Raw genomic sequence first — 27,138 nt, 5'->3', positions numbered from 1 at the left:
CCTTGGCCGCGTGTGTGTGTTTGACATTCCACCAGCATCCTCACTCAACCTCATCTCATCTCCCCTCTGTCTGCGGGGAAGTCAACACACACACACACACACACACACACACACACACACACAGCTGCAGAGAGCAGTCATTGAAATGCCAGCCAGGCTTTCAACTCATCTACTGAAGAGCGAGCAAGAGAGAGCGAGAGAGCAAGAAAAACAGCACAGGAGAGAGGAAGAGGAACGTGGGATGAAACCGAGAGAGGCGAGTAAAGGAGTGTCGTCAATGTCAATGCAATACAAGTGTGATGTAAATTGTCGTCTTGAATGTGGGGTGTGTGGGTGTGTGTGTGTGTGACGTGTGTGTGTCGTGTGTGTGTGTGTGTGCATGCAAATCTGCACATGTGTGCGTACATGCAGTCCATTAGTACTCGTTTCTCTCAGATTGGAGAATTACAGTACATTTCAAGCTCCTCACTGGCTGCACCAATCACTCAGACTTTTCACACAGGCATTGACCATAATATTACGGAGGTCTTAACAAAGCCCTTTTTAAAATTTTACAAATTATTAATAATTTACATGGGACAATGCGATAACTCACATCAAGTCTTTTTCTCTCAGAAACTGCCAGAGCTACAGTTACAACACATGGAGGGGAGCTTCATAATAATAATAAAAATCAGTCAGCCTATAACAGCCCACTTTACATTTCACCTTCTAACTGCACCATAGGACATGACGCATATCCCCATAAAGGCCACGCCCATTTGCGTCAGGATAGACATTCCGCCATTTTCTTCAAAACACTTTTCTTCAAAACACACTTTTTGCTCTTCCACCTACAGCTTTTGTGCAAATCTCACAAAAAAGCCAACCACACTTGGCAATTTCCCCAGAATTGCACCTTTCCTGTATTTCTTGCGGGTCCATTATACTGTACATATGAACAGTCCTACAGTCATGAGTCCGAGACCCTACCCAAAACCCTAACCTAGCCCTAACCGCACGTGGTGATATTTAACCCGCCACGGGTTAGTTTGAACCCGCAGCACATGTCGGGAGCTACGGGTGATTTTAAACCTGTCGCATAGATTCGTTTTAACCCGCAACACATGTCAGGAGCCACGGGTGATTTTAAACACGCAGCACAGGTTACTTTTAACCTGCAGTGCATGTTGGGAGCGACGGTGTTGTCAGACTAATGACTGTAGGACTGTTATGTCTAACCTAACGTATGCACCCCACGGGCAAGGGCCTCTGACACCAGACTGATTACACCTCAAAATACATACAACATTAATAGGATATATTACATCGCTGTACCCACACTGTACATCATTTGGTGTTCATATATTTGAACGGGTAAGGACTAGTTCAATTAATTTCTGTATATTTTTGGTAAATTGCCCAGCCAATTTTCTCCTCTTATTCTCTTCCCTCTCTCTCTCAATTCAATTCAAATGAGCTTTACTGTCATGAGAAAAAATACATTTACATTGCCAAAGCAAATGGAATGTATGTGCAAAAAAATGCATTAAAAGGGAATAAACGGAGCCGTGTTACATTGCAACTTAGGAAAAATAATAGCTTTCAAAACCATAGCAATGGTGCATTTGCTGAATAAATAGTTACACAACACGTAGGAAGGGTTAGCTCTCTCTCTCTCTCTCTCTCTGGGAGTAATTGCTCAGGGAGTGAACAGTCACATGACCCTCTTGCCGTCTACTCGCCCGCCTGGCCTGTGTTGTGTTGTGTTGTGTTGTGGAGGTCATGTGCTTGCTCAGCCAGGCGTTGGCGTTTGTGTGGGCGTGCGCGTGAGCGTGCACGTGTCAGTGTTTTGTATGCCGTGTGCTCAGCCAGACGTGACCGACCTGAGATCCCCTCGGTGCAGCTTGGAACAGACAAAATAGAGGCTCTACAATGCCTTGCGCCTAGCACTTTTCTTAATATCAACTATACGTACGATGTGCGTAAGAGTGTGTGTGTGTGTGTGTGTGTGTGTGTGTGTGTGTGTGTGTGTGTGTGTGTGTGTGTGTGTGTGTGCTCTACTGAACATGCATTTATGGGTTTCACACATGAAACATGTCTTTGCTAATAATGCGTATTCTGTTGTTGCTACCCACTCTTGTTTTGAGCCAACTAACGCAGCTGCCCCCGCACCTGGGGGTACAATGTAGTACCTGGGGGGTTCCCTTGGATTCTATGGGGAGAAACAGAGCCCATGAGGTCCTGGGCTGTTGCCCTCTCCTTTCTCTGGGGAAAACGCTTCCATAAAAACAGAGGGACTGAGAAAATAAAGGCCTGTCCCTCGGATAGGATTAGTGCAACGACCCCTTAATGGCCTGGAGGGCTGTTAGAGTGGGATCCTATGGGGAGACATGGAGGCCCCCCCAGGTACCCCATGTAGGAAGCTCAAAACAATACAAAATGTCATGGGCACAACAAGCATTAATACAGTACAAGGTTTATTATTCAAATTAGTTTGGAACGCTGATGCAGACGTCCAGCTATCAGAAAATAATGCACACCCTCAGGCCAATAATAATCCAGCGTTCTCTTTCTACTTGAAGTTGAGCTCGGTGACTCACAATATTCAAATATTACCACAATATATGCATATCGTGTTCTCCATGTCTGTACATGCTAAACTTAAAGACCTGCAAACCTTTAACTGTGGCGCATTGACAGCATATTTTCACTGCTTCCATAGTAGACAAGCATGGCGTCTAAAATAATCCAAATGCCCCTATCTCCATGCGTGTGTGTGCGTGTGTGTGTGTGTGTGTGTGTGTGTGTGTGTGTGTGTGTGTGTGTGTGTGTGTGTGTGTGTACCTGGTCCGTCTGCTGCGTCAGAGCTGTGGGATCTCCTGGCTGCGGGGTTGGATGCATGGGAGCTGTACTGGTACAGCTGGTGGCCCGGTGGGCCGTCATCCTGCTGGCTGATCTGGGTCAAGTCATGCATGCTGAAGCTACGCAGCTTCTCTGTGATGGCACCTTGGCCCTGCAGGGACCCATGGACAGATACACACACACACACACAGAGAGAGAGGGGGGGGGGGAGAGCATAGACAGACAGAGAGAGAGAGAGAGAGAGAGAGAGAGAGAGAGAGAGAGAGAGAGAGGGGGAGAGCATAGACAGACAGACAGAGAGAGAGAGAGAGAGAGAACGAGTAAGACAGAGGCAAAAGAATGAGGAAGAAGACATGCACACACATGAACAGACGAAGCATGCAGACAAACAGAAAAGAGACACACACACACACACACACACACACACACACACACACAGACAGACAGTCAGTCAGTCAGTCAAATACCACATCTTGATTGTAGCAAGGCAAACTGCATTTTTCCACATGATACAAGACACATTTTCAAACCTCATGCAGATGAATGGCTGTGTTGATGTTCCGTGTTGACACAAACAAAACAACTTCAAATGACTCCGGTGCCTCGCCGGGAGACAGTCAATGAGAAAGAGAGTCATGCCATGGAAATAAGCCTGAGGGGCTTTGTGTTGCGTAATCCCCGTTCCTGATTGTTGTTGCCTATCTGAGAATTATTTCATTAGTGTTTGCCGTTGTCATTAATATTTCATGTGCCATGCCTGCAGCTGTGGAAGCCACACGTAGTGCATTTCTAATTGTCAGTCTGCCAGTCAAAGACAGCACACTGTGTAAGAGTAGTACACTTGGTCGTGTTGACTCGTGTATACTGTTTGTATAGGAGTAGCACTAGTACACCACACTGTATAAGCAGATCTGCAACTGTCAATTATTCTATTGATTACTTTTTTAGAACAAATACATATTTTTAATCATATATTATAAACATTTATATAATATAATATTCATCAAATGTCGTCGGGATCGGGACTCGAACCCGCGACATGTAGCGTCGTAGCCTAGGTGCCCGGACCGATAATATATATATTTATAATGGTTACTGATGAGTATTAATGCATCAATAAACACATATTGGACATAACAGACACATGGAAGACAGCAGAGTGAGAACAGGTGGAAGAGGCTTATAGGGATGAATTAAAGATTGAAAGAAAAACCCCAAATGAAGGTAAAACTAAGAAGACAATGAGAGGCATTAACAGAAGCCATGTACATTCTATTGTATATATTCTGTACGTGTTGTATGTACAGCAGAAGTTTGATTTAATTTAACTGGCAGGATGAAATGAAAGGTAGTCTCGAGACAGACTGTTGACTCCCTCAAATTCAAAGGAAAAGAGGGAACTGTTTTTCCTTTATTTTTTGACGATGACAAAGGTAAACGGAAGTGATTATGAATTTTACACACAAGACCACAGGGCTTTTTTGTGTTATCCTTTTAGCATTACTTGTATAATTGTACTTGCTGTACCGTTTGCAACGTGCTAATAGCGTATTCAATCTACTACCTTGCAAGTTGCAGCTTGTGTGAATAAATGTTATGAAATAGGGCTGGGCGATATGGACAAAATATGCCAATATGTGTGTATATCTAGTCTCATATCACAATATCAATACGATATATTGCCCAGCCCTTGTATGAAATGATATTTTTAAGTAGTGTCCATGCTTCCATTATAATTAACTCTATATTTTACCTCCCATGGCTGTCTGCTGAAGCACAGAGCCCCTACAGAAGACAGGCTGTCAGTACAGGTAGAATCAGAGAGACACAGCCACTATAGAGGCAGGTTAGGCACTAGGCAAGTATTTCCAATAAAAGTCTCGCAATGAAGACGACGTTTATGACCAAGACTGTCAAAATGTAGATTCAAATGGAAAATCATGCACCACAGGCTTTTCCGTGTGCTCAACCATGTAGAGAAATTGTGTCTGTCCTTAAAAACAATTTATACTAGAAAGAAATACAGCCAGCAAAGATTGTAGTGCACAAAACTCACTGTGAATGTACAGGGGAGTTACATTGTATGACGGGTGCAGGAGCAGTCATGATTTCTTCTGAGACCACGTTCCCCCACCGAAAAAAGGTACATTTAGAAACCAAACCATGAATAAAGTCTCAGGAGAAATCCTCGCAAATGCTCTCCGAGCTCGTTGGGTTGAGCCCGTCTGGCAGTTTCAGACAAGCAGGTTTATATAAGATTTAGTGGGTTTCGTTTCTGCCAGGCAAGGTTAATCAATTCACGTACCCCACAAAAAAAAAAAAAAGTTTTAAAAGGATTTAAAATAGTGTAACGACCTGTGAGAATAGGCTGAAAACGAGGAGAGAAAGAAAATGAGGATGGCCTGAGAGATGGACAGACAGAGACAAGCATAAGTGAAGAGAGAATGTCTAGCTTTGAAGGTCTGATCAATAGCATCATGGTGAATGTAGACAGAGACATGGGAGGGATTTTACAAGTCCCTGGTTGGCGTCACTACATAGAGGAGAGGCTGGACACACGCACACGCACGCACGCACACACACGTTAAAGTAGAGAGCAGTTCAACACGGCCAAGAATGTCTAATAAAGTTTCGCTCTTCTTCCACAGTTCACAGAGACAACACCCACTGCAAATACAGTATACCTACAGAGGTATGTACTTTCTCTTTCCAGCCGTTTTCTTTTACAGATTTACAGATTTTCTTTTTTTTATCATATCAAAACAATTCTCTCCAAATTAGTCATTGCAAATTTCCTGTCACTGCTAACCCCTACCGTTTGGTCTTAGGAAGGGTGTAGCTAGTGAGTGTGTAGACTAGAGTCTACACCCTCCCTAAGACCAAACAGTAAGACTGAGCCGGAGGGAACCGTGGAGGAATCAAGCCCCTAATCTCCACGGTGGTGGGCAACAACTTTACCGCTGCGACTGCCCGACACCAACACCAACCTGACACGGAATTTTCATTTTGTTTCACTTCATTATTCAGACTGAACGACAGTAGTTTCTGGGATGGGTGTTGCCAAAGCGGCAGTCTTTGGCGATTGGTTCACACCAACCTTTCAAAATAGTAGAAAAACAGATGATGTCGCTGTCAATGTGGCTAACCCGGTTGCTAAACAAACGCTACTAGCATGAAACCAAACACTGTAAAACATGTCGGATGATGATGTCTCGAAAACGGTCATTTCTGTAAAAAAAAAAAAAAACTATCATGGGCAGATTTAAGAACCAGATTGATGCGGTAGCAAGTTACCTCAGCCATGTTTGTTTATGTTTGGTCTGGGGCTGTTGTTTGACGTTAGCGAGGTGAAACGGCACCGATTGGCCGTAGCCCCGTTTTCCGATTTTCAACCAAGGCCAACAGCACCATAGACACCAGAGTCACCAGACCTGAATTGCCAGAACACATACTTTTTTCAATGGGCGTGGCTAACGATTCAGGGGCTGGAGCCAGGCTACTTGTCACCCACTAATCAATCCAAGTATTGTGTTGAAGAAGCAGAGACACTGTCTGAGGGGCCGTCTTCCACAGGCTTTAGCGTGCTCATGGAATTTGGGATCAACGCGAACTTCAACATGTTGCACGTAGCCTGCGAGGGGCTCAAATTCAACCACAAAAGGAAAGGTGTAATGAATGATCGGCCACCGTTGCCTTCATTGTGCAGCACTCCAGACAAGAACATCAACTTAACCCATTTTGGGCGGGAACCCCTTTTGGTGTTTTAAACATTGTTATAATTTAGCTATTGAAAAATAGCAGATCTACAAGCTCAAGGTCTGCTATTTTTTTTAAATACATTTATTTCAGAAAACTGGAGGATTTATGATTTTTTAAATGTTGAGGTCAGGCCTAAATGTGTTTACATTTATGGCGTTTCTTTGTGTTCTTGTTAAGGTTAAAATGTCGATAGGAGAACACATGCTTCCAGTCAGGAGTCCTCAGAACTCCCTACTGGTATCCCCATGAGCTGTGAAACCTTAGAGGAGGATCAGATGGGACTAGCTGATACACACACACACACACACACACACAGGTATCCATGCAATGCTGATGAAACACACACACACACACACACACACACACACACACACACACACACACACACACACACACACACACACACACACACACACACACACACACACACACACACACACACACACACACACACACACACACACACACACACACACACACACACACACACACACACACACACACACACACACACAGAATAACAATATACACAGAGCCTGTAGCAAGGGGTAGTCCAGGGACAGCAAGGGCACCCTGGGAAAAGAGTCATACACACAAACCCATCATCGCGCGTGCACAGACAGACAGACAGACACTTGCCTTGACAGCAGCGGTCACAGCAGCTGTAGCAGCAATGCTCAGCCCCTGTTTGCCAAAGTTGACCATGGTCTCATAGCTCCTCTCCTTGGCCTGGACGATGTAGTCATCTATCTCCTGCACAGACACACACGGTCAATAACAACACTTACACACTACGCAATCCTCAGGGGAAATTTAAAGGGCTTGTGTAAGTGATATCGTCACTGTCGGGCGGAAACCTTGTATGTCCAAAATACAAAAAGAAACCGTTATTTCTTAAGGAGTAGATCAAATTGCTTGTGATCTAAATGGATACAATGTAGTTATTATTTAGTCACAAGCGCTTGTTAATATTTTAATTTGTTTAAACATTTATAAAAACCCACAGACACACTAAAATCACCTTTACGTTCAATTTTCCAAAATAGCAAAAAAAAATAGCCAATCCAAAAGCTCAAGCTTGTATAGGTTCCTTTAGTTTAGGATATTAACGATTGCAGTTCCTTAACGATTCCCTCTTAACACATTCCGTCCATAGGACGTGTCCACACGCCCTAGGGATCCCAACAGACGACTTCATAGGACGTGTGTAGGACGTGCATCCTCAATGATACGGGGCGAGAGAAAAATATTATTTTTTTATTTTTCAGTTCGCCTCTCGGCTACCATATGCTACACTCTCATGTTGGCTTACTGTTGACTTAGCTGTTAGCGTGGCGGAAAGAATGCCTCGTCTCTCCTAATCCAGAGCGCTCTCCGTGGTTTTGATCTGACGTATATATACTAGCACTTCATTTCTGCTCCTCATCCGTCTCTCCCTCAAAATATGAACGCTTTTTGGATCATATATCGTATAAATTAAAACGATAGCATTGTAAGCTAGCAATGTAAAGCAAACTTTTTTTCCGGATTGTGTCCAGGTCATGGGTTTCAGAGTAAAAGCAGCCATGTCTTTCCGGCACCCCAGAGCTCCTATTTTGAAGGAATCCCGGCACGGATTGTGTGTTCCCTTTAACGGTTCCCCCTTACAGATCTGTAACTCTGAGTGTACAAATGGTTTGTATCTGAACCACTGGTATTGTAATTGTATAGCAGACGTGATACTGGCTCTGACAGTGTGATAAACCAGTCCCGGAAACGGTTCCTCCGGTTGCTCGGGTTCCCAACTTAAAGCTTGTAGATCTGCTAAAATATTGAGATATGGAGATTAAAGGTTTCTGCCGACAGCTACGATGTGGGGAGGGGGGAAGGGGGGTGGATCTTACCCTCTCTCTGGAAGACAGCAGTGGATGGAGACACTTCCTGTAGATGAGACTGGCTCCTCTGGTGTACGGCGAGAGAAGCCAAATGACGAAGGCCACCTTCAGCTCATAATACAGAGGAAACCTGGAGAAATACAAACACCTTCAGCTCATAATACAGAGGAAACCTGGAGAAATACAAACACCTTCAGCTCATAATACAGAGGAAACCTGGAGAAATACAAACACATTATATTGAATTCTCCGTAAAATCCTCCAGGGTACAACCATTTGGCATTTCCATAATATTTAAATGCAGTCAGCAATTTGTTGTTTTATAACTTCCAAGATTTATCGCACTGGTATGCCTTTAACCACTTTAACCCTGGTGTCCCAATTTTAGGCCTGTCATTATGCAGTATGTGTGCCAGAATTGCACAAATAGACCTTGTGACACGCTGATAATCTATTTTCACTATTCGCCGTATGACAACGTATGGCTGTGTTGTGACTGTGAGTGGTGGTGTTTATTGAGTGTGCGCGCACGTGTGTCTCACCATGCCAGTGTCAGGTCGGTCACGGTCTCCACCACAGTGTAAAGGGCAAACACAATCCAATACATCATCCACCGTACCTACACAGAGAGAGAGAGAGAGAGAGAGAGAGAGAGAGAGAGAGACTATTGCAATCAATCTTTCATTTGCTGTCCGGAGGAAACCTCATAACTAAAATTGAGGTTTTTTGGTGTTTTGTTATTTAGAAAATATTGAACCAATGGAAAGTAGTAAAAAACGCATTGGACAAAACCTCTTAACTCCATTGGACCCTCAAACTGTCTGCTAAAACAGCTAACTCCACCACCTCTCTCCTTCTGATGCAAGTAATTGACAATATCTAATGTCACAACACCAACTTTGATGAGGCAGTATTGCATCGTTTAAAAAATATACGGTTTTATTAATTTCCTGAAAAATGAACCTTTAGGAGTCGGACGGCAGAGATATACAGTTATACACTACCATGTCCATGATCATTAGAGATACACAGAAGATAATATACATTACACACACACACATAATAAATACAGTAAGTATGTTTATATGTGTATATATATATATATCTTTCTATGTATTTATAAAAACAAATGGTGATTGCTAAAATAATAATATAATCCTTAATCAAAATGTAGGCACTCAAGACACTTGACCAGAGCGACTTACAGTAAGCAAGGTAAACAGCACACACATCAAATGCAGAGAGAGACAGTGTAGTAGACTAGGAACCAAATACCTAGCATCAGTAAACAATATACTATCAAAATAATAATAAATCTGTACATTGAAACTATGGGATACCAGGTCAATACTTAACCTAGCATCATGTCTAAATTAACTGCTAATCAAAATGTTTACATTGTGGTCAAGGAAATAATGAGTCTAAGTAACAAAACACATGAGAATAAAAATGACCATTTGGAAATGGTCTGCATGGTTGTCATAGGCCAAGTGCTACGAGCTAAGGTGGAGTCGGAAGGTGTTGGAATCACAATTAGTAATGATGGAAACTGATGCTTTCATTAACCAATTGGCACCATATCATGTATATAATGTCTGTGATGTAGTGTGTTTCTCTGTACAGTGTTCTGATTATTATTATGAAGATATGCGTAAAGACGAGGAGACTAGGCCTAGGCTAGGGCAAGGGGCAACAGATGATCAAATAAGGTGTTTCACAAGTACATGATTCTGATAAAATCGTGATTTCCCATTAATTGCACAACCCTATCCCCAATATATTTCATGTAATAGAATTACATAACATAACATACAGTGGTTTTCAAAGCAGGGTGCAGGGACACCCACGTCGCCCAGGGACCTTGATTATAAGTATAACTCATTTCACAATAATTACAATATAAAACATTTATGAGTGACTATAATAACCATATTTTTCAATCTCACAACTATGAATATATAATTTTGTTCTCATTCTCAATGTACAAATTCTTCATTTCAGAGTCCATATATCGTTGTACATGGAAAGAATGTTCCTCTCTACACCAACTCATTAATATATCATCAAAATATATTTAATACAATGTTTTAAATACATTTCCGGAATGTGTACCATCGAATACACAACAATCAAGAAGGACCTGTACAATTATCTGAAATCATTGTCCATTGATTTCTCTGACTTGTATGGGAATTCTGATGCCCGATTTATATTGTGCGCCGTGTTTGTATACCAAATAAATAGGTCAACTACAAGCTACTGTACACCGAACTACAACAGCTACACAACACCGTAAATAGCGGATCTAAAAGCTCACAGCGTGATGTGTTGTGAGCTTGTAGATCTGCTGTTTTCGGTGTGCCACGTGACACGTAATCCAAGTATAAATGAGGATTCAGGCATGAGAAGTGTGTAGTACAGCAATCTGTGAAACTGATGGAGTGACCGGTCCAAGTTGGTTCTCTCTCTCTCTCTCTCTCTCTCTCTCTCTCTCATAACAGTAGAGGGCATTTGAGGTCTGTGGCCTTTTATTTCGCCCCCCCCCCCCTTTTTCATCTCTTCCCATCTCCCTCCGGACTCTTTCCCATGCCTCCCTCTCTGTCTTTCTCTCTCCCTCATAACCCATTTCTCTGTTTTCCCCTGCTCTCTTTCTCACTCCATCCATCCATTCATCCATCTCTGTATGCCTGACGGCCTTCTCCCTTTCTCTCTCTACAGGCTCTTTTTTTTTGCACAATTTCCATATCAGAGCCAGTGACTGACTGACAGACAGACGGACAGACAGGGAGTCACATGACAAGACTGAGGTATTAGTCCTAACTCTCCTGCACCACTGAACACAGTCACACACCAACACTAGCTAATGAAATGTCACTGCCAGAGTGTGTGTGTGTGTGTGTGTGTGTGTGTGTGTGTGTGTGTGTGGGGGGGGGGGGGAGGGGTGAGTGCATGCACACACACACACACTAGTAGGGTGACATTCATGCTCAAATTATCTCAGACACACACACACACACACACACACACACACACAGTGGTGTTTCTCCCTGTGGTTTGGTGGAATTAGTTCCTCCTAGAGCTCCGTCAGCATTACTACTGGTGGACTGCTTAATTCCTGACCTTACTGTGAACCCTCACACAATGCACATACGCACGCACAATCGCTCGCACATGCATACGCGCAAGTCTGACAACAAGCTATAATGTTCAGAAGAATGATCAATGACAAAGAGCGAGTGAAATGGAGAGGAGAGAGCAGAGGAGAGTGACAATCAGGACAACATATCGACGTGTCACTCCAGTCCTGTCCTCGTTTAACCACGCTTAACCCTGGTGTCCCCATTCCATTCCACTCCATTCCATTGTGGCCATGTCATTATATAGACAGGGGAATGTCACTACCGGTTGCACTGCAACGCATCGTGAGCTTGTAGATCTGGAATTTTCCAAATTGTTTCCAACATTTAGTGGTTTAGTTAGTTTGTATAGTGTAGTTAACCATAAAACACTACTTAGTTCCTCCGTCTGCCTCCCCTCCTCTACTCTTTGTCTCCCTCTTCAACCCCCCCCCCCCCCCCCCCCCCCCACATCCATCCATCTTTTTCCCTCTGCCCCCTCCTCCACATCCCCTCCGCTCATATCATTTCATCAGTAAGGGGGCACATTAACATGTGACCTCAGTGAAATATATGGCGGCCATTTTGCCTTCCCCGAGGCGATCCCAGACATTTACTGGCCGAGCCGTCTGTGAATAACTGCTTTCCATTTAGAAAAAGAGAGGAAAACACCTGACATCAGCGATTTCAGTTTCACCATGCCTGCTGGTATCGCTGGGTACTACACACTCAGATGAACTTCACTGGCGTCCCTGCTGTTTCATTATAGTGGCTCACACACCCTCTGTATGTCTCCAAGAAAGCCAGTTGAATAGAGAGAACAATAGAAAAAGAGGCTGACCAAGCCACAGATTCCATGTTATCGGAACGGGACTCGAGAACAGCAATGGTTAAGAAAGCGGACCATGCCAGTCTTAGACACAGTAAAAATCCATATATCCAAATAATCCAATGTCAAATACCTACCCCATACCATTTCCATACCGTAGTCACAGTGAATGAGGTTTACAAATGTATGCTGAGTTCTGCTAAAGTACACACTGTCATTGCATACACTTATTTACGTACATAAGCATTTTTGAAGACAGGGGAAATCTCTGCTAATGGCTGCTAAAGTGGTGTGCTTGTGTTGGAATTTGACATGGAATGGAATGGCCACATATGGCTGATTTAAGAAACATTTGGAGTAGTTCTCCTAATGTAGACATACACAGACACACAGACACACACAGTATATAAAATATGACTAATATCTTGTAGAGATAGCACTGCACACACAGCATGTCAAGTGCTGTTAGCTTTGTAGCATCAACACAGTAAAACATGGTTTTTGTAGCATGTGTCTATGCACGGTTGTCACCAAGAGACATTCCTGCAGATTTATTGTACTTGGCAAAAGGAGTGACTCTGATACGATCGACGCCCAAGGGAAACCTCCGTTTCGATAAAACTATGTGAGAGTCAACGTTTGGCACCTTTGCTAAAATAACATAGGAAAACTCGCTGTTCACCGTGTTGCACGGTACACTCTACAACCTACCCCAATCTATTCTGTTGTATGGACAGTACATGCTGGGCTGGCTGTCAGAGCGTTTGAAGGGTACAGCTTGCTAGTTTGTTAGCAGAGGTTAGAGAGAGAGGCAGAGAGACAAAGAGAGGGGGGGCAGAGAGATGTGATATGAGCTATCATCCCAATTCCGAAATGGGTATCGAGTATGTCTTGTTATTACCAGTTAAACATATGCTAGCATTATAAATTGATGCATGCAGAATCATTTCATTCATAAATAATGATAAATTAAGGATTTTGTCGCATATTGACGGCCCAGGGAGGACTGGCTCTCACATACAGATGGAGCAACAGTGCATCCAAAGCAACGCAGTGTAATTCATTATTGAACTACGACACTTATTGGAAATAACCTTAAAGCTCTGACCTTGCTTTATTTCGGAGGTTACAAACATCGTGTCACAGACAGACACAGAGTCTTGTTACCAGAGCACAATATGGTATGGGTTCCTGAACGGATTTCATCTAAACGGAGTAAAATTAGACTCAGTGAAACATATACTATGCATGCTGTCTGCGAGAGTCCTGTTCTTTCTAGAGTTTAGGATCTGATTAATTTGTCATTCAGGCAGAGAGCAGAAGACTGAAACACAGCAGGAGATGGAGGACACAGGGGTAGAAACAGTGAGACAGAGAGAGCGAGAGAGCGAGAGAGAGAGAGAGAGAGAGAGAGGAAAGGAGAGCCAAAGAAATAAGCCTGGCCCAAATAGAGGGGAGAGAAGGGTGGATAGAAGCAACTCTGATTCACACTTTGAACACGTTGACTGCCATTAACATTTATAGTAGTTATACACTTTTAAGTCACTCTGGATAAGAGCTTTTGCTAAATGCCCAAACTGTAAATTGTAAAGAAACCAAGTTATAATGAGTTAAATGTAGAGAAATGGACTGAGAAAGGCAAAAATAAAGCAAGAATGAGAGTGTGCAAGTGGAAGAAATCCTGACTGAGATTAGAAACGGAGAGCAAAAACAGTCCCCACCCATATCATAATGCATCTTAGAAAAAGGTTCCATGCCTCTAATAGCAGGAGGTAACAATAGTCTGTATCACGGCACGCCAAGCTCCAAAGCCGAAATCATGACATGTAGACCCAACTTAACTTGATGAGAACATTCTCACAAGATCGTTTTTTGCATTCTGGTATTGAGAAGTCATGACTACTGGTGAAATATTATTGATGTCATCTATATCTATAGTCATCTGGGCACTTCTAATGCAAGGTGTTGAGAACAGCTCCACTTACAAACCTACCCTACTGCTTCCTTTAGAAACTGATCATGTAAATAATAATATAATAAATAATAATTACATTATTGCTACAGGAATACTGAATCTAGTAGTTTGATAACACTTTGCTTTGGGAATAGAATAGATAACCTAGTAAAAACACAAAATGCTAAATGAGGGATTCATTCCAAAACCCCTCCGACTTCAAATTCAAAACACGCGTTCCACACCACCATAGGGGGTTTTCAATATACAGTACTTCTTCATTGTAATGACACGTGTGTTTAAAAGTAGCTCTAAAAGTCAAAGTCCCATTTAGGTGTCACATACTTTCACTCTCTCTCTCTCTACATGACAACAGTGTAAAGACAGGTGTGCCATTGTTTGCTATAAATGTCTGGATGGATGGATGGCAGCAGCAGCAGCAGATATAATGACACCTATTCTTTGCACCCTTAAACTCTTCCTACCTTCCTACCTCCATCCGGCCTTCCTACCTGACCATATATGGAGGCATGGGGTGACGGACGGACAGACTGACATGCACGTTTTCATAGTAAATGCGACCTGCGGTCGCAAAAACTCATTTTTAAATGGTTTATAGCCCATATATGATTCATTAAATCATGATGGACACATGTTTCGGACCATAATCTATGTCGCCTCAGTTTGAACAAAACACAGGCAAACAGGGAGCCTCTCCCGGTTGCCTGAGAGTCAGCTCAGTGTAAACAGAGGAACAGCCCGCAAGGACTGTTTGGCCTTGTGGCTCATAAATAACAGAGAAAGAAACACAGACAGTCAGAGAAAAGCAAATGAGTTGAGAGGAAGGTACCACCACCATTCTTCCACATGCCTGAACTCGTAGTATGAAGAACAAGACAAGGTATGTCCGAAGGTAGTGTTCCCCACACACACACACACACACACACACACACACACACACACACACACACACACACACACACACACACACACACACACACACACACACACACACACACACACACACACACACACACACACACACACACACACACACACACACACACACACATCCAATAATCAAGAAGCCGTTTTATGTTTAAGACTGTAAGTAGATCGTGACAGTGAGTTACACAAATGCTCACACAAAAAAAGGGCCAAAGCAGGCACACGTGCGTACGTGCGTGCGTGCGTGTGTGCAATACTTACATATTCCTTAACATTTTTGGTCTTGACTGCTTTGTAAGAGTAGTATGCAGGATACAGGGTCCCAAACATTAGCCTGGTGGGGAGAGAGGGAGAAGACGGTCAGTAAAATAAATAATTGATCAATTATGTGATAATACTTAAGACGTCTGTTTTTAACTCAACAAATGTGTATCATTTGCCAGTATGACAGAGCCATTATCTTCATATGATATTTCTATATCAGCTGATCTCAACTTCTCAAGTCTGTTTAAAAGTTTCTCCACAGTCTTGGAGCGAGTATCTCACAGCTCGACTCCAAGTGTGATGTACACATGTTCTCTTTTCTTCCCTTTCCTTCAATTATTTGCTCTCTTCTGCACAAAAAAAAACATACAAAATAAAAAACCCATTTTGCCAGACTATATGACGTTTGCATACAAATATTTCTTCCAATTTCCCAGTCGAGGAGCGTGAGCCGCCTAGCCCAAGAATCATTTTCTCTCTTATCTTCATCTTTGTGTGATGGCGCTCTGGGTCTTGACCCAGTCTCTGAAAAAACGCTGCATAATATAATGAATCATTGTTTCCTCTGCAATCTTCTGGGAGTCATTTTGTGGGCGTTCCACATGTGTGACTGTCAACCCCACCCCCATTCTGGTATAATAGGTTTCAGCAACAATACTGGCATTAGATGCGTAGTTCAAATGATAAATATTCGGCCAACTTTAATCATGCTTTGAGGAAGCTTGGCTACGGTACGTCTATATAGCTAATGTCCAAGGCACCAGAAACCCGTGCCTTGCGGCGGGATGTGAGCTTGTAGATCGCCAGTTTTCGATGAGCGATACCAGTGTGCAGTTAAGTATAGATATGGCCAGATTCAGGACAGTAGAGAGTAGAAGTAGACAGCTTTGTGGACGGTCGAGTGGTCACTGTATATGGTCTCCTGATAGCTGCTCACAGTAACAAAGATGTGCTTTCACTAGACTGCAGTGTGAAGAACAACACATACTGGCGTGCACGGCACACGCATGCACACAAGTACTAAAAAGACTCATGAAATTCCCAGTCTCTCTCTCACACTCACACACACACACACACACACACACAGTAACAAGGGCAGTCTGTTCAACCACTTTCCTCTCAGCTGAGTTCCATATATTCTGACTCTGACAGATGTGTGTGACAGAGAGAGAGAGAGAGAGAGAGAGAGAGAGAGAGAGAGAGAGAGTCAGTCAGTCAGTCAGTCTAAAATGGTTCTGCAGTCAGGCCTGTTGGAAGCAACAATTGCATACTAGGACACTCCCTACTTCTCAGCCCCCCCTCACTCTCTCTCTCTTTACCCCACCTCCTCTCTCCACTGCCTTTTTTCCTCCCTCCATCTCTCAACTCCCCCACACTTTCTCTCTCCTCTAACTCCCAACTCCACCACCACCCCGCCCGCCCCCTCTCTCTGGCTCAGTACCCACTGGCTGAGAGAGGTTACCATTTATACAGCACAGCGTGTTCCCTGCAACCGTACACACAGTCAGAGTATGCAGACAGCACACTGAATAGGAGAGGCTGTTCCCACTGGCCTGCACACTCAACACTCAACTTCATTACTGGGACCTCTCCAGGCTTTGTTTGGTTTATTTCCAGCTTTTCACCTCCCTGGTGGAGTGGTGGTGTCATGAGGCATTTTCTTTCTGAGGTACAGAGCCCTAGATCTTTTGAATTTTGTCGTGACGAACATGCAGCAACTCTGACACCGCACAGCCGAGTGACGTTGGAACTCAAAGCGCCTGTATGCCCGGGATCCGATTTGTGGTGGTTCTCGCAGTGATCCAATCTTTTTCACCTCGGACATGTCCTCAAAAAAATATTAAGTTAACCAACTTCAAAACAAAGACCAAGATAATGCTGCAATTCGATGGTAAGGTCCATCAGAAACACCATTTAAAAACAATCCTCTCACAATGTTGTGGAATAGTGAATTGAGACAAACAAACACTAGTAGTCACCAGTCAGAAAGTCTGACAGAAAAACAATATAATCCTATAATAAATTCTTGGCACTTTGGCTATATCAGTGTGTGGCTGTGGGCGGCCTCTTTTTTGTCTTTCAAATACCACCTTTTATGAAAGAAAAACTAAAAACGGACAAACACAAGCTACTAACCTCTAACATAACAATTTAGATCTTATCCAGGAGAGCAGTACACTACTACACTGTCATGTTAAGTGGTCTGATGGGTGGGCTACGAACATTCAAGTGTTTCTTAAGTGGCTGCTGGTCCAGAAAAGGTTGGGAAACACTGCTCTTAAATATATGAACAGGTGGCTATCTATACTAGTATACTGCCAACAGTCCAATGAGCTGTTGTTTCGCACGCACGGACGGTGGTGGGTTTGAACTTTACCCTGCTGCACCATCCAACAACTCCAGTGTTGGTGACTCACGTTACCTATTAAGGCAAGTAGAGCAAGTTCACATGCAGACGCATGCACAGGCAGGCACGTGCACAACCCTCCTCCAGCTGAAACACTAGCTTTTGTCTAGTGAAAGAGAGCGGCACGTTAGTGAATCGGGTCGATCGGTAGCACAGCACCATACATCACACTGGCAGGTACAGGATTTGTGGATTTAAAAGCAGCAAGGGAGCTGGCCCTGAGTAAACGATAGGCAGCGGATGCTGGGGGGAAAAAATGACACCCTTAACACACACGCACTTTGAAATACACAAAGTACAATGTGAAATTAATGTGACAAATTTTTCCACTGACATTTGTTTACTGTTCCACTTGACTGAAGATTGTAGGCCTTTAATAGTAGTATTAAGTAAGAGTATAAAATATAAGTAAGATATATTGATCAGAAAAGTCTGATCAGAATGTATGTAGTAGCCAGATATTCTTCATGATCCACATACAAACCACTCACTATACCATTCTAAGCCTACACTTGTTTTTGCTATCTTTCCATGTTGCAGACAGTGAAGACATTTCATCATATAGATATAGGCCCATGGCAGAGTATTTACCGTGAACGCTTGTAAAATGTGCCGTTTATTGTATTAAACAGAGTCAGACCGTGCTCAATTGATTTTCCTTCTAGAAGTAGTAACCATAAAGTAATGGAGAGCTCCGCATCCAATTGTTTTAATGAGGCTGGGTCTTGAAGCCAGAGAGAATTGTTTCTCATCTCGATCCTAGACAATAAAAACAATAAGCAGAAGAAACCGTATAACCTCGGTAGTAAGTATAGTGTGGCTCCTAGTATATACAGTGCTTATCTGAATCCATCTGGAGAAACAGACATACAGTTTAGATAGGCTTGCCTTACACTTACAGACACAGTAGTAGCACTTTAATTACCAGGCCGTTATCTACACAGTGATCTGACCCAGGCCAGCATGCAGGCAGATGACCGGCCCGGGTAGTGTGATGACCACATAATTACAATGTCTCCAATTCCATTCCGATAGGGCTGCAGCTATGGATTTATATAATCAACAAAATCGATTAGTATTTACGCCATATACTACTTCATTATAAAGCTCGCTACGTGATGCACGGCGACTGCCTAAATAAATATTCCATAGCAAACAGTACAATTGCCAACTAAGGGCAACTTTGAAAGAATGACACTATAATAACACAATAAATATTGAGATGAGTCACAGCCTCACTGTCATGGGTGGGAAGGTTCATTATCAATATGGATACCTGCACCTGTGTTGACTGATGTAGATGTCATGTTATGACTCATGACTACTTGACCTGTCTCTGCAGAGTCCCTCTCTGACATTGCAATTAGCAACACTAGTATTCCCGATAAAAAAAAAGAATCAGAGAAACACAGAAAGAGAGAGAGAGATTGAGAAAGGCGTGATCTTATTTATAATGGCCAAGTTCGCAGCCAGGGCTGAGGTTTCCGCTACCAAATTTAAACTGACCTACAATTCAACCTGGCATGGTAGGAGAAATGGAGAGGAGATGAGGATGAGACGGCAAGCGGAGAGCACACGAGAAGCTCCTCAAATAGAAATACTAGGCTATCCCGGGGGGCTTGGTGAACTGACACCCACTGGGAATCTATGGGTACTTCCATGAGTTTAACTTGTGATCATCTCTCTAATGTTTCATATCCCCGCCCTCCCGTCCCCCAACATCTGATCGGAGATCGGAGATCGGAGATCGGAGATCAGAAACACTGGTAAACGACACGCAATGTTACGGAAACAATCAAACATTTTTTGAATGAAAATGCCTTCTCTTTCTGTTTAAAATTACCTCTCTTAAAACAGATTTGTAATAATTTTAAATCACGTGTAAAATGTAACCCTATCCCTATTATAGATGAATGCAGACTTTATTTTAAAAATGGTTTATATATTATAAACCATTTTTATGTTGTGTGATGTATTGCATCTACACATGGACGTTCTGCAGTCTCCCATCACATAACACCGGATCTCTCACTGCTGCTTACAAGGTGCTGGAACAAGCCTTACCAAAAAAATAAACCCCAGAAACACATGGAAGAAATAGTCCTCTGGACAGAATAGATGGGAATGGGAGACACGTTTGTTAAATCGCAGGCAATGTGGGACCTCCCTCTCCCCCGCCTAAATCAATTTACAGTAAAAAAAATGCTCTGCCTCGCCCGCCTACAGTAGAGACGCGACAAGTTGAAACGAGGAAACATTTTTTGGGGGGTATTTTTTCCAGTAGGTTCTCGGCAGCGTCTCCCAGAGGAGTTCAGCTCAGGACATGTGTTTATGCAACAGGAGGCCCAGGCGTCCAATCTCTGTCTGCTCTTTCTCCTCACTCTACCCCTTTCCTCTGCAGCACCCACCTTCCCTTTCTATCTCTGAGGTTTGCTGCTTCTCTTTGTGTCTCTCCCTTTTTCTGTCATTCTTTTCACGTGTTATTACCGCATCCTCGTGCTGCCTCTCCCTGTCTTGTTTTATACAGTAGGTTCTTTACGAACACCTACACTTTCTCTACACACCAGCTCCAGCACTCCCTTCATACCTCACCCACAACCCAAACCCAACACCCACACACAAACGCCCAGCAAGGGCAGAACCAGGCGAGGAGCGGAGAGCCAAGGCAGTTTATTTTCCTGTTGTTGCTATGGAAACAGCAGTACTGCTGGATATCTCGTCTCTCACTCTCCCTCTCTGTGTATCGTTGCATTTCTCTCGAGTCAATTCTTTTTTGTCGTCTGTTCTCATCTCTCTCTGTGCCCCTAGCCCTTGTAACACATGTTCCAGCCAGTCACAGTTTCTCAACATTTCTCTCCATCTCTCTTCAACAGTACGGTTCTGAAGCACAGCAGCACTGCACAGTGCACAAACCAGACAGGCTAGCCTCGATCCTCTCCAAGGCAGTCATTTGAAAGCCTAAGTGCAGGGCTTGCAGGTCTTATTCAAGCTAATAAAAAGGCCTGCTGTTGTTGATGTTGTGACTAATAACAGGTATTTGTGTTTGATTGCTCCTAATTTGCATTGACTTCACTGGACTGTTGGGCCCAGCCTCCATGCATGCCATGCACCCACACAATGGTGCGCCCAAAAGTGTGTCAACAATAACATCAATAGCAGCAAGCTCAACGACAGCATTAAAAACACCATGGAAGTTAACTATTTCAAATAGGTGTCCCTATTTTTGGAATGTTATTATATGCAAAAGTAATGTATACCAAAAATATGTTTTTAATTAGCAGATCTACAGATCTTCAACTTCAAAGATTTTCAACTACCGTAGTCGACGTATAAAATAAGGTCAAGAGGTTTTAGCTGCTATAGCTCATGTTAAAGACTTGTGATTTTACTTACTAAAAGTGTCAAAACATAGTTTAAAGTAGTATTATGAAAAAACAGTGAAATTCAGTGTGCTTTTGTGGCAAACTTTGATCCACCATGACTGTTGTCCATATATCAACGTCCTTACTTTCTGATACAGTAACAGCAATATTGTGTTGATTCTTTGTTCAAGTTTGTTGACTGCTAAGTCCAAGCTCCATAAAAAGGTTCTATGGCAAGCTAATGGAGAGATACTGGCTTCTGACCTGCTGTCAGTGCTGTGTGCATCATAATCTGCAGAGGGGCAGAGAAACATGTGTGTGTACTACTCAAAACACAAACCCATAGAACGTCTATACATTAACTAAACATAACCCATATATCTTTCAAATAATTAACACAGTCCATTAGACAAGACAATTATCCTGTAGGTCATACAACCTTGGTATGAAGCACGAGAGCAAGGACGACCGCATTGTTCATGAGTGATGATGAACCCGATGAAGCACCCTTTACCAAATGCGTTGTTCCTCTTTTGTCATGCACTAATGGAATAAATATATCATCTAAAGTCATCAAGTAAGTCAGTCCATTATTTTGGATATGAATTTCACGAAATCATTTAATTTCAGTAGTTAATGGTTAATTAACAGCAGAATTAGGCCTTGATCTAGGTTTGTGTCAAATGTTCATGGTAAAGCAAGCACATTCCTTTCCTCTTTCCATATTTTGTACGTGTGTGTGTGTGTGTGTGTGTGTGTGTGTGTGTGTGGAATTTGGTCCCACAAGCCAGCTCTGTTGAACTCAAAGGCTCTGGTGTAAAAAGGACAATGTTTTTGACATATGCGTCCAATTTGTCATGTCATGACCTTTGTGTACCTGTCCTCATCCTACTGGGACTGAGCCAGAGTGAAAAACAGCCTCGCTGGCCATTCGCCCCTAGCTGTGAATCACACATTGTGTGTGTGCGTGTGTGTGTGTGTGTGTGTTTATCCATGAACCTCGTACTCACAAAAAGGAAACTAGACCTACACTTGTAAACGTAGGGCCCCTCTCTCTCCCTTCATTCTTCCCACACCTACCTCCTTCCCTCCCTCTTCCCATCAGATCTCTCCATTTCCACCAATGCCTCCACCTTTTTTTTCTCCTTATTCCCCATCTCTTGATTTCAACACCCCCCTCCCTCTCCGCATGCAGCTGAGAAAATATTCCTCTCCTGCCTTTAGATGGGCCTTAACTCTGGGCTCAGGGTTAACTTCCCTGGTTTCCTGACACCGTACACCCACTGAGGCTCCTGGCGTGCACAGAGCATGGACAGAGAGCCAGATGTAGGGAGGAGGAGAGACGACTGGGAGAGGTAGAGAGAGGTAGAGAGAGAGAGAGAGAGAGAGAGAGAATATCTTAAGATCTCTTAAGATCTGGGCTCCCACCATCTGGTTTGAGCTTCAGGATGGAGAACCTGATTACATGACTTTTCCTCTAAAAACACAGGGAGGGAATTGTTGGGAGAACTGCTGCCCCAGCACATGGGACTGGCTGCCGTCCAAGTCTGTCCATCTCTAGAGGACTTTCTTATGGGAAAATAAATGGCAGATGTCAATCAAAAGAAAGTCTTTCCACGTGTCAGTGAGAGGAAGGTACACGATATGCTTAAACAGGCAGCAAGATGCTACACGTTTTAATAACTGATACACAAGTATAGTGATATAGTATAGCTCAAGGGGCTTCTTTACACCTGAGTGTGTTTGCACAGGCTTGTATATTTTTTTGGCTTGATGGCCCGCAATAATAACAGATTAAAAAGGCCCCTGAACAAACTGTAAATGTACAAAATACATTCACCCATGCTGTATTATTTATTCAAGAATCTATCATTTATAATGTCTTCCAAATGAGTACTATTGAGAAACTATTAAACTGCTGTCACTTGACAACTATTACAATTTACAATGCATTTAATTGACACTGTTAAACCAGAGCTACTTACAAAGTGCAAAATCAGAGTGAATGTCATGAACCCTAGTCAACAAATGAGTCAATTTGCCATTATTTTCCTTTGGGATATTATTTTGAACATTGGAATTTATAGGCCACATGTGAAAAGGGTGCCCTTTATCCTTATGCCTTGGATGGCAATTGGATGATTTGAGGCATTTTGTTCCAAAAATGTGTTTTACAAAAATACACCTGTTGGTGGCGCTATAACAGGCCAATGTGAAAACGGTGGGATATATTCCTTAGCCTAGTAGGAAAGTCTGTGAAAGATTTCACGTAAATTGCACGTTGCGTTCATGATTTGAGGCTTTTTGTTCAAAACGGGCCAATCCTGCAAACTTTGAAAGCCAATGTTAGGATGGAATATGAAATATCGGACAGATACGGCTTGACGGACTCACACAGACACACGGACGGAGTGCAAAACATACTCTCTCCCCATGCCTTCGGCCTGGTGGAGACAATGGCCCGGGCCATTATCCCTTAGATACTAGAACTAGGAAATTATGTGGATCCCGGTATAGATCCACATAGAAATGACGTGGCTCCAATATAGACCTTGGACTATATGTGACCAGCAAATTTAAGCAAGGTTTCAGCATGATCATCTTCTCATTCCCATTGACTTCCATTATAAAATAGAAAAGTAAATAAATACATATTTAAGTATAAACAAATGTGAAGGATAATGTGTGGAGCTACATCTGTGGCCTACTAGCAGTGTGCATACAAAGTTTGGCGCTGTTTATCTGGATTAGCTCCAGGCAAAAAGACAGTAAGACACACAGACCCTTTCATGGACGGCTAGCCTCGCGCAGAGCCACGCTGTAAAACTTATTCCAGGCCGACTAGATTTTCAAAATTCTTGAAAGGCTGACTTTTTGGATCCAACAAGCTTTGTATCCTAAAGCGATATATGACACATCCCTGTGCGAGAGAATGCACACCCTGGCCTGCACCACCCTGAAAGACTTGTTCTTCACACTCTGCTGAGAAAACTACATCTTGTGACTAGCAGGCAGACAAATCAATCTGCCATAAGGGATTAAGCTTCACTGTACAAACTGTGTTCCAGGACTCCTAACATTTCAGCAGCAGCACACTTCCTAGACAAACTCATGCAAATAATAAAAAAGTAAAAGAAAAAAGAAAGAAAGATGAGCACAAGGACAAGATTCCAAAACAAGATGGATATATTCAATTATATGTGGAGATTATGATTTTTTTCCCCTGTGGCTTTAATTCTTTCAAATTAAGAGCACATGCCCAAGTGATTTAAAAAAGGATAAAAAGTGCATGTCACGTAGCCACCATGGCCGGCCAAAGAATTTAGCAGCCCAGGAAAAATGCTAAGTATTTTTCAGATCATGGAAAAGTGACAGAAAGATAAATGATGGCACCATTCCTTCCAAAAGACTGTTAAATACGTTTAGGCAGCGTCTAGCCTATTTTTTACTTGGTACTTTTGAATGTGTTCTTCCCATATCCTTATATTGCTTGTAAAGGTAGGCTCACCAGAACTTAAGTATGTGGTCCATTTTGGGTCATGACCCATAATTTAGGAAACCAGGATCTCTACTCCAGCATAATTGCATATAAGTAGAGTGCCTACTGCATGCATTTAGACAACAATCCACGTAGCATTCTATTTCTGTTGAGCTTCCTTTAGATTTACGAGTTCATGCAAGTGAGACAGCGGTCATAAATTTGGGGAATAGTTTGGCTTGTCTAGATTTGCTCCCATTTTAAATTCACTATCATTAGCATGAAATGAAGTGATAGCATGCTACATGCTTGTAAAACGAAACCATATGGGCCATTTTTTCTCAACAGACATATTTAATCATAGCATGTAACATTACCTACGCCTTTAGGGTATGCAGCTCAATATGTCACATCAGCCTATATACTTTAGATGTGACATATTGAGCTGTATGACATTTTGAAACCCACAGTTATCTTGACTTTAAAAAGCATACGAAACCCACTCAATCTTAGTTACATGGTTGCTGTCCGTGTGTATTCCAACAGGCCATCCTTTGTTCTGTGTCAGCAAGTGCTTGGGGTACATTTCACAAGTAAGCAGAAAGAGCAGGCTACATTTGGCCGGCTGCAGTACGTTTTCCTCCTTGGCTTCAGAAGAAGCGTGGATTTTAACAGCAGTTACAGTGGCAGGGGAATGTGTTCCGGTCGAATCAAAGTAAGAGCATACTAGTAACACATTTAAAAGACAATAATAAGGACGTTGGAAGGTATGAGGCATGATCAAGGAGGAAAAGATAAAATGCATTTAGATGTGTCATAAAGATGATTTATGTTAGACTTCAAGAAGCAGGGAACACCCTCTCTTATTGTTGAATAAGAGGAAAAAAGGAAGACTGCTATCTAGTATCTACTCATGTTTTTTTCCCCCTCCCTCCCTCCCACCTGCCCTGCCCAGCACATGACATTCCTAACCTCCATGGGATGGATGATTATGTAACTAGCTGACTGTAAACAGAACAGAGACAAATGGAGCAGATAGGGACACAGGCACGCAGACAGGAAGAAAAGAAAGGGACCTGTGGGTATAACGTGGCTGTTTTCTGCTCATGTTCTTTTCTCTCCCAAAAGACTAAATCGGAATTTCTCTCTCAGTTCTATTCTATCAACCTGCTATGCTGGCAATAAACTGGCAAAATACGCAACTCAGACATTCTCTCTATACCCATCTGTCATAAGTTATAACATGATAACAATAGTAAGTTGGGCAGTGCTGGGCTGGCTTACTATTTATACCGCCTGTGACAGATGGAAGTGACACAGTTGGACATGTTGAGACGTGAAATTCTACCTTTCCACTTACTTAAGACTAGACAGTCAGCAACTTCCTGAGTGTTAAATTATGAAATGCTCATTTTGTGTTCCGTCCTTTTTTCCATTCTCTTGAGTTAAATTTGGAGTCATGATTTGATTTCATGGTGTAATCGTGATGGGTTAATTCATCAACAAGAGTGCAAGGCCATCACTCATAAACAACAATAAGCTAAGTAACGTTAGCTTCATAGCTAGCAAAGCATTCAAACAAAAATAGAAACAAATACTTCATAGGCACAAGACATTGATGGTCCAGCAAAACGACACACTCCAAGCCTTCTGGATGGCTACATAGTCGCCTGTGCTTTAATGCAATACAAGATTATTGTTGTTGTCGTTTTTTACACAGACGTAAAGTTATGGGAACACAGTGGCCCAAGTCTCCAACAGCTAAAGTTAGCCAAAAGGAAGCTAACACGTTAGCCTAGCATGCTAAGAGATAATGTACATGTACACCAAACGCGCGACAGAAATGTCACTGTTGTCAACTAAAGGAAGTGTCGACACACGTCACGTCGACACCTTTTTCAGATTAAAATGACGTAATTTTTGTGGAACAACAGGTTCGTGCGGCGAAGTAAAGCCAAACTTTAGCTCAGTCGCGTGATCTTGTATTTTAATCAAACGGGGAAAAACTGTTAACTTACACAACAGATCTCGAGATAATCCAGGACACCATGATGATGGTCTTCTTCGTTGTGCTCGGGTTTGAAGAAGAGATGAAACGTTAAGGTGTGCGTGTGTGTGAGAGAGAGGCCCAAATAAACAGTCGGTGACGTTCCGTTTAAACTTCAGGCAAAACTTTCCGTTTCCAGGACGACAGAAGGAAATACTAGCGCACTGTTGTTATCTCAGCCACAACGACCATATCCCAACGACATCCACGTTTACTAGATTGTTATTCTGCAGCCATCCAAGAAAAATATCTATCC

General features: G+C 42.7%; 1 protein-coding gene across 1 annotated transcript in view; it reads right to left on the bottom strand.

The window, feature by feature from the left end:
• reep3b (receptor accessory protein 3b) overlaps positions 1-27,138 on the bottom strand; it is a 36,089-nt gene that overhangs the window by 8,872 nt on the left and 79 nt on the right. Inside the window, exons 1-6 of the mRNA XM_080788842.1 lie at positions 26,854-27,138; positions 15,586-15,658; positions 9,020-9,096; positions 8,487-8,607; positions 7,243-7,356; positions 2,827-2,995 (exon numbers count right to left, since the gene is read on the bottom strand). The exon at positions 26,854-27,138 is cut by the window's right edge and continues 79 nt beyond it. Of these exons, the coding sequence (XP_080644968.1) occupies positions 2,827-2,995; positions 7,243-7,356; positions 8,487-8,607; positions 9,020-9,096; positions 15,586-15,658; positions 26,854-26,885 (586 nt within the window). The 5' untranslated portion in view covers positions 26,886-27,138. The remainder of the gene's footprint in view (positions 1-2,826; positions 2,996-7,242; positions 7,357-8,486; positions 8,608-9,019; positions 9,097-15,585; positions 15,659-26,853) is intronic.

The sequence above is a fragment of the Protomyctophum bolini genome (assembly GCF_963924005.1).
Source record: "Protomyctophum bolini genome assembly, chromosome: 18".
Lineage (NCBI taxonomy): Eukaryota > Metazoa > Chordata > Actinopteri > Myctophiformes > Myctophidae > Protomyctophum > Protomyctophum bolini.
Note: the sequence above shows the minus strand (reverse complement) of the source record. Positions and strands in the feature narration are given on the sequence as shown.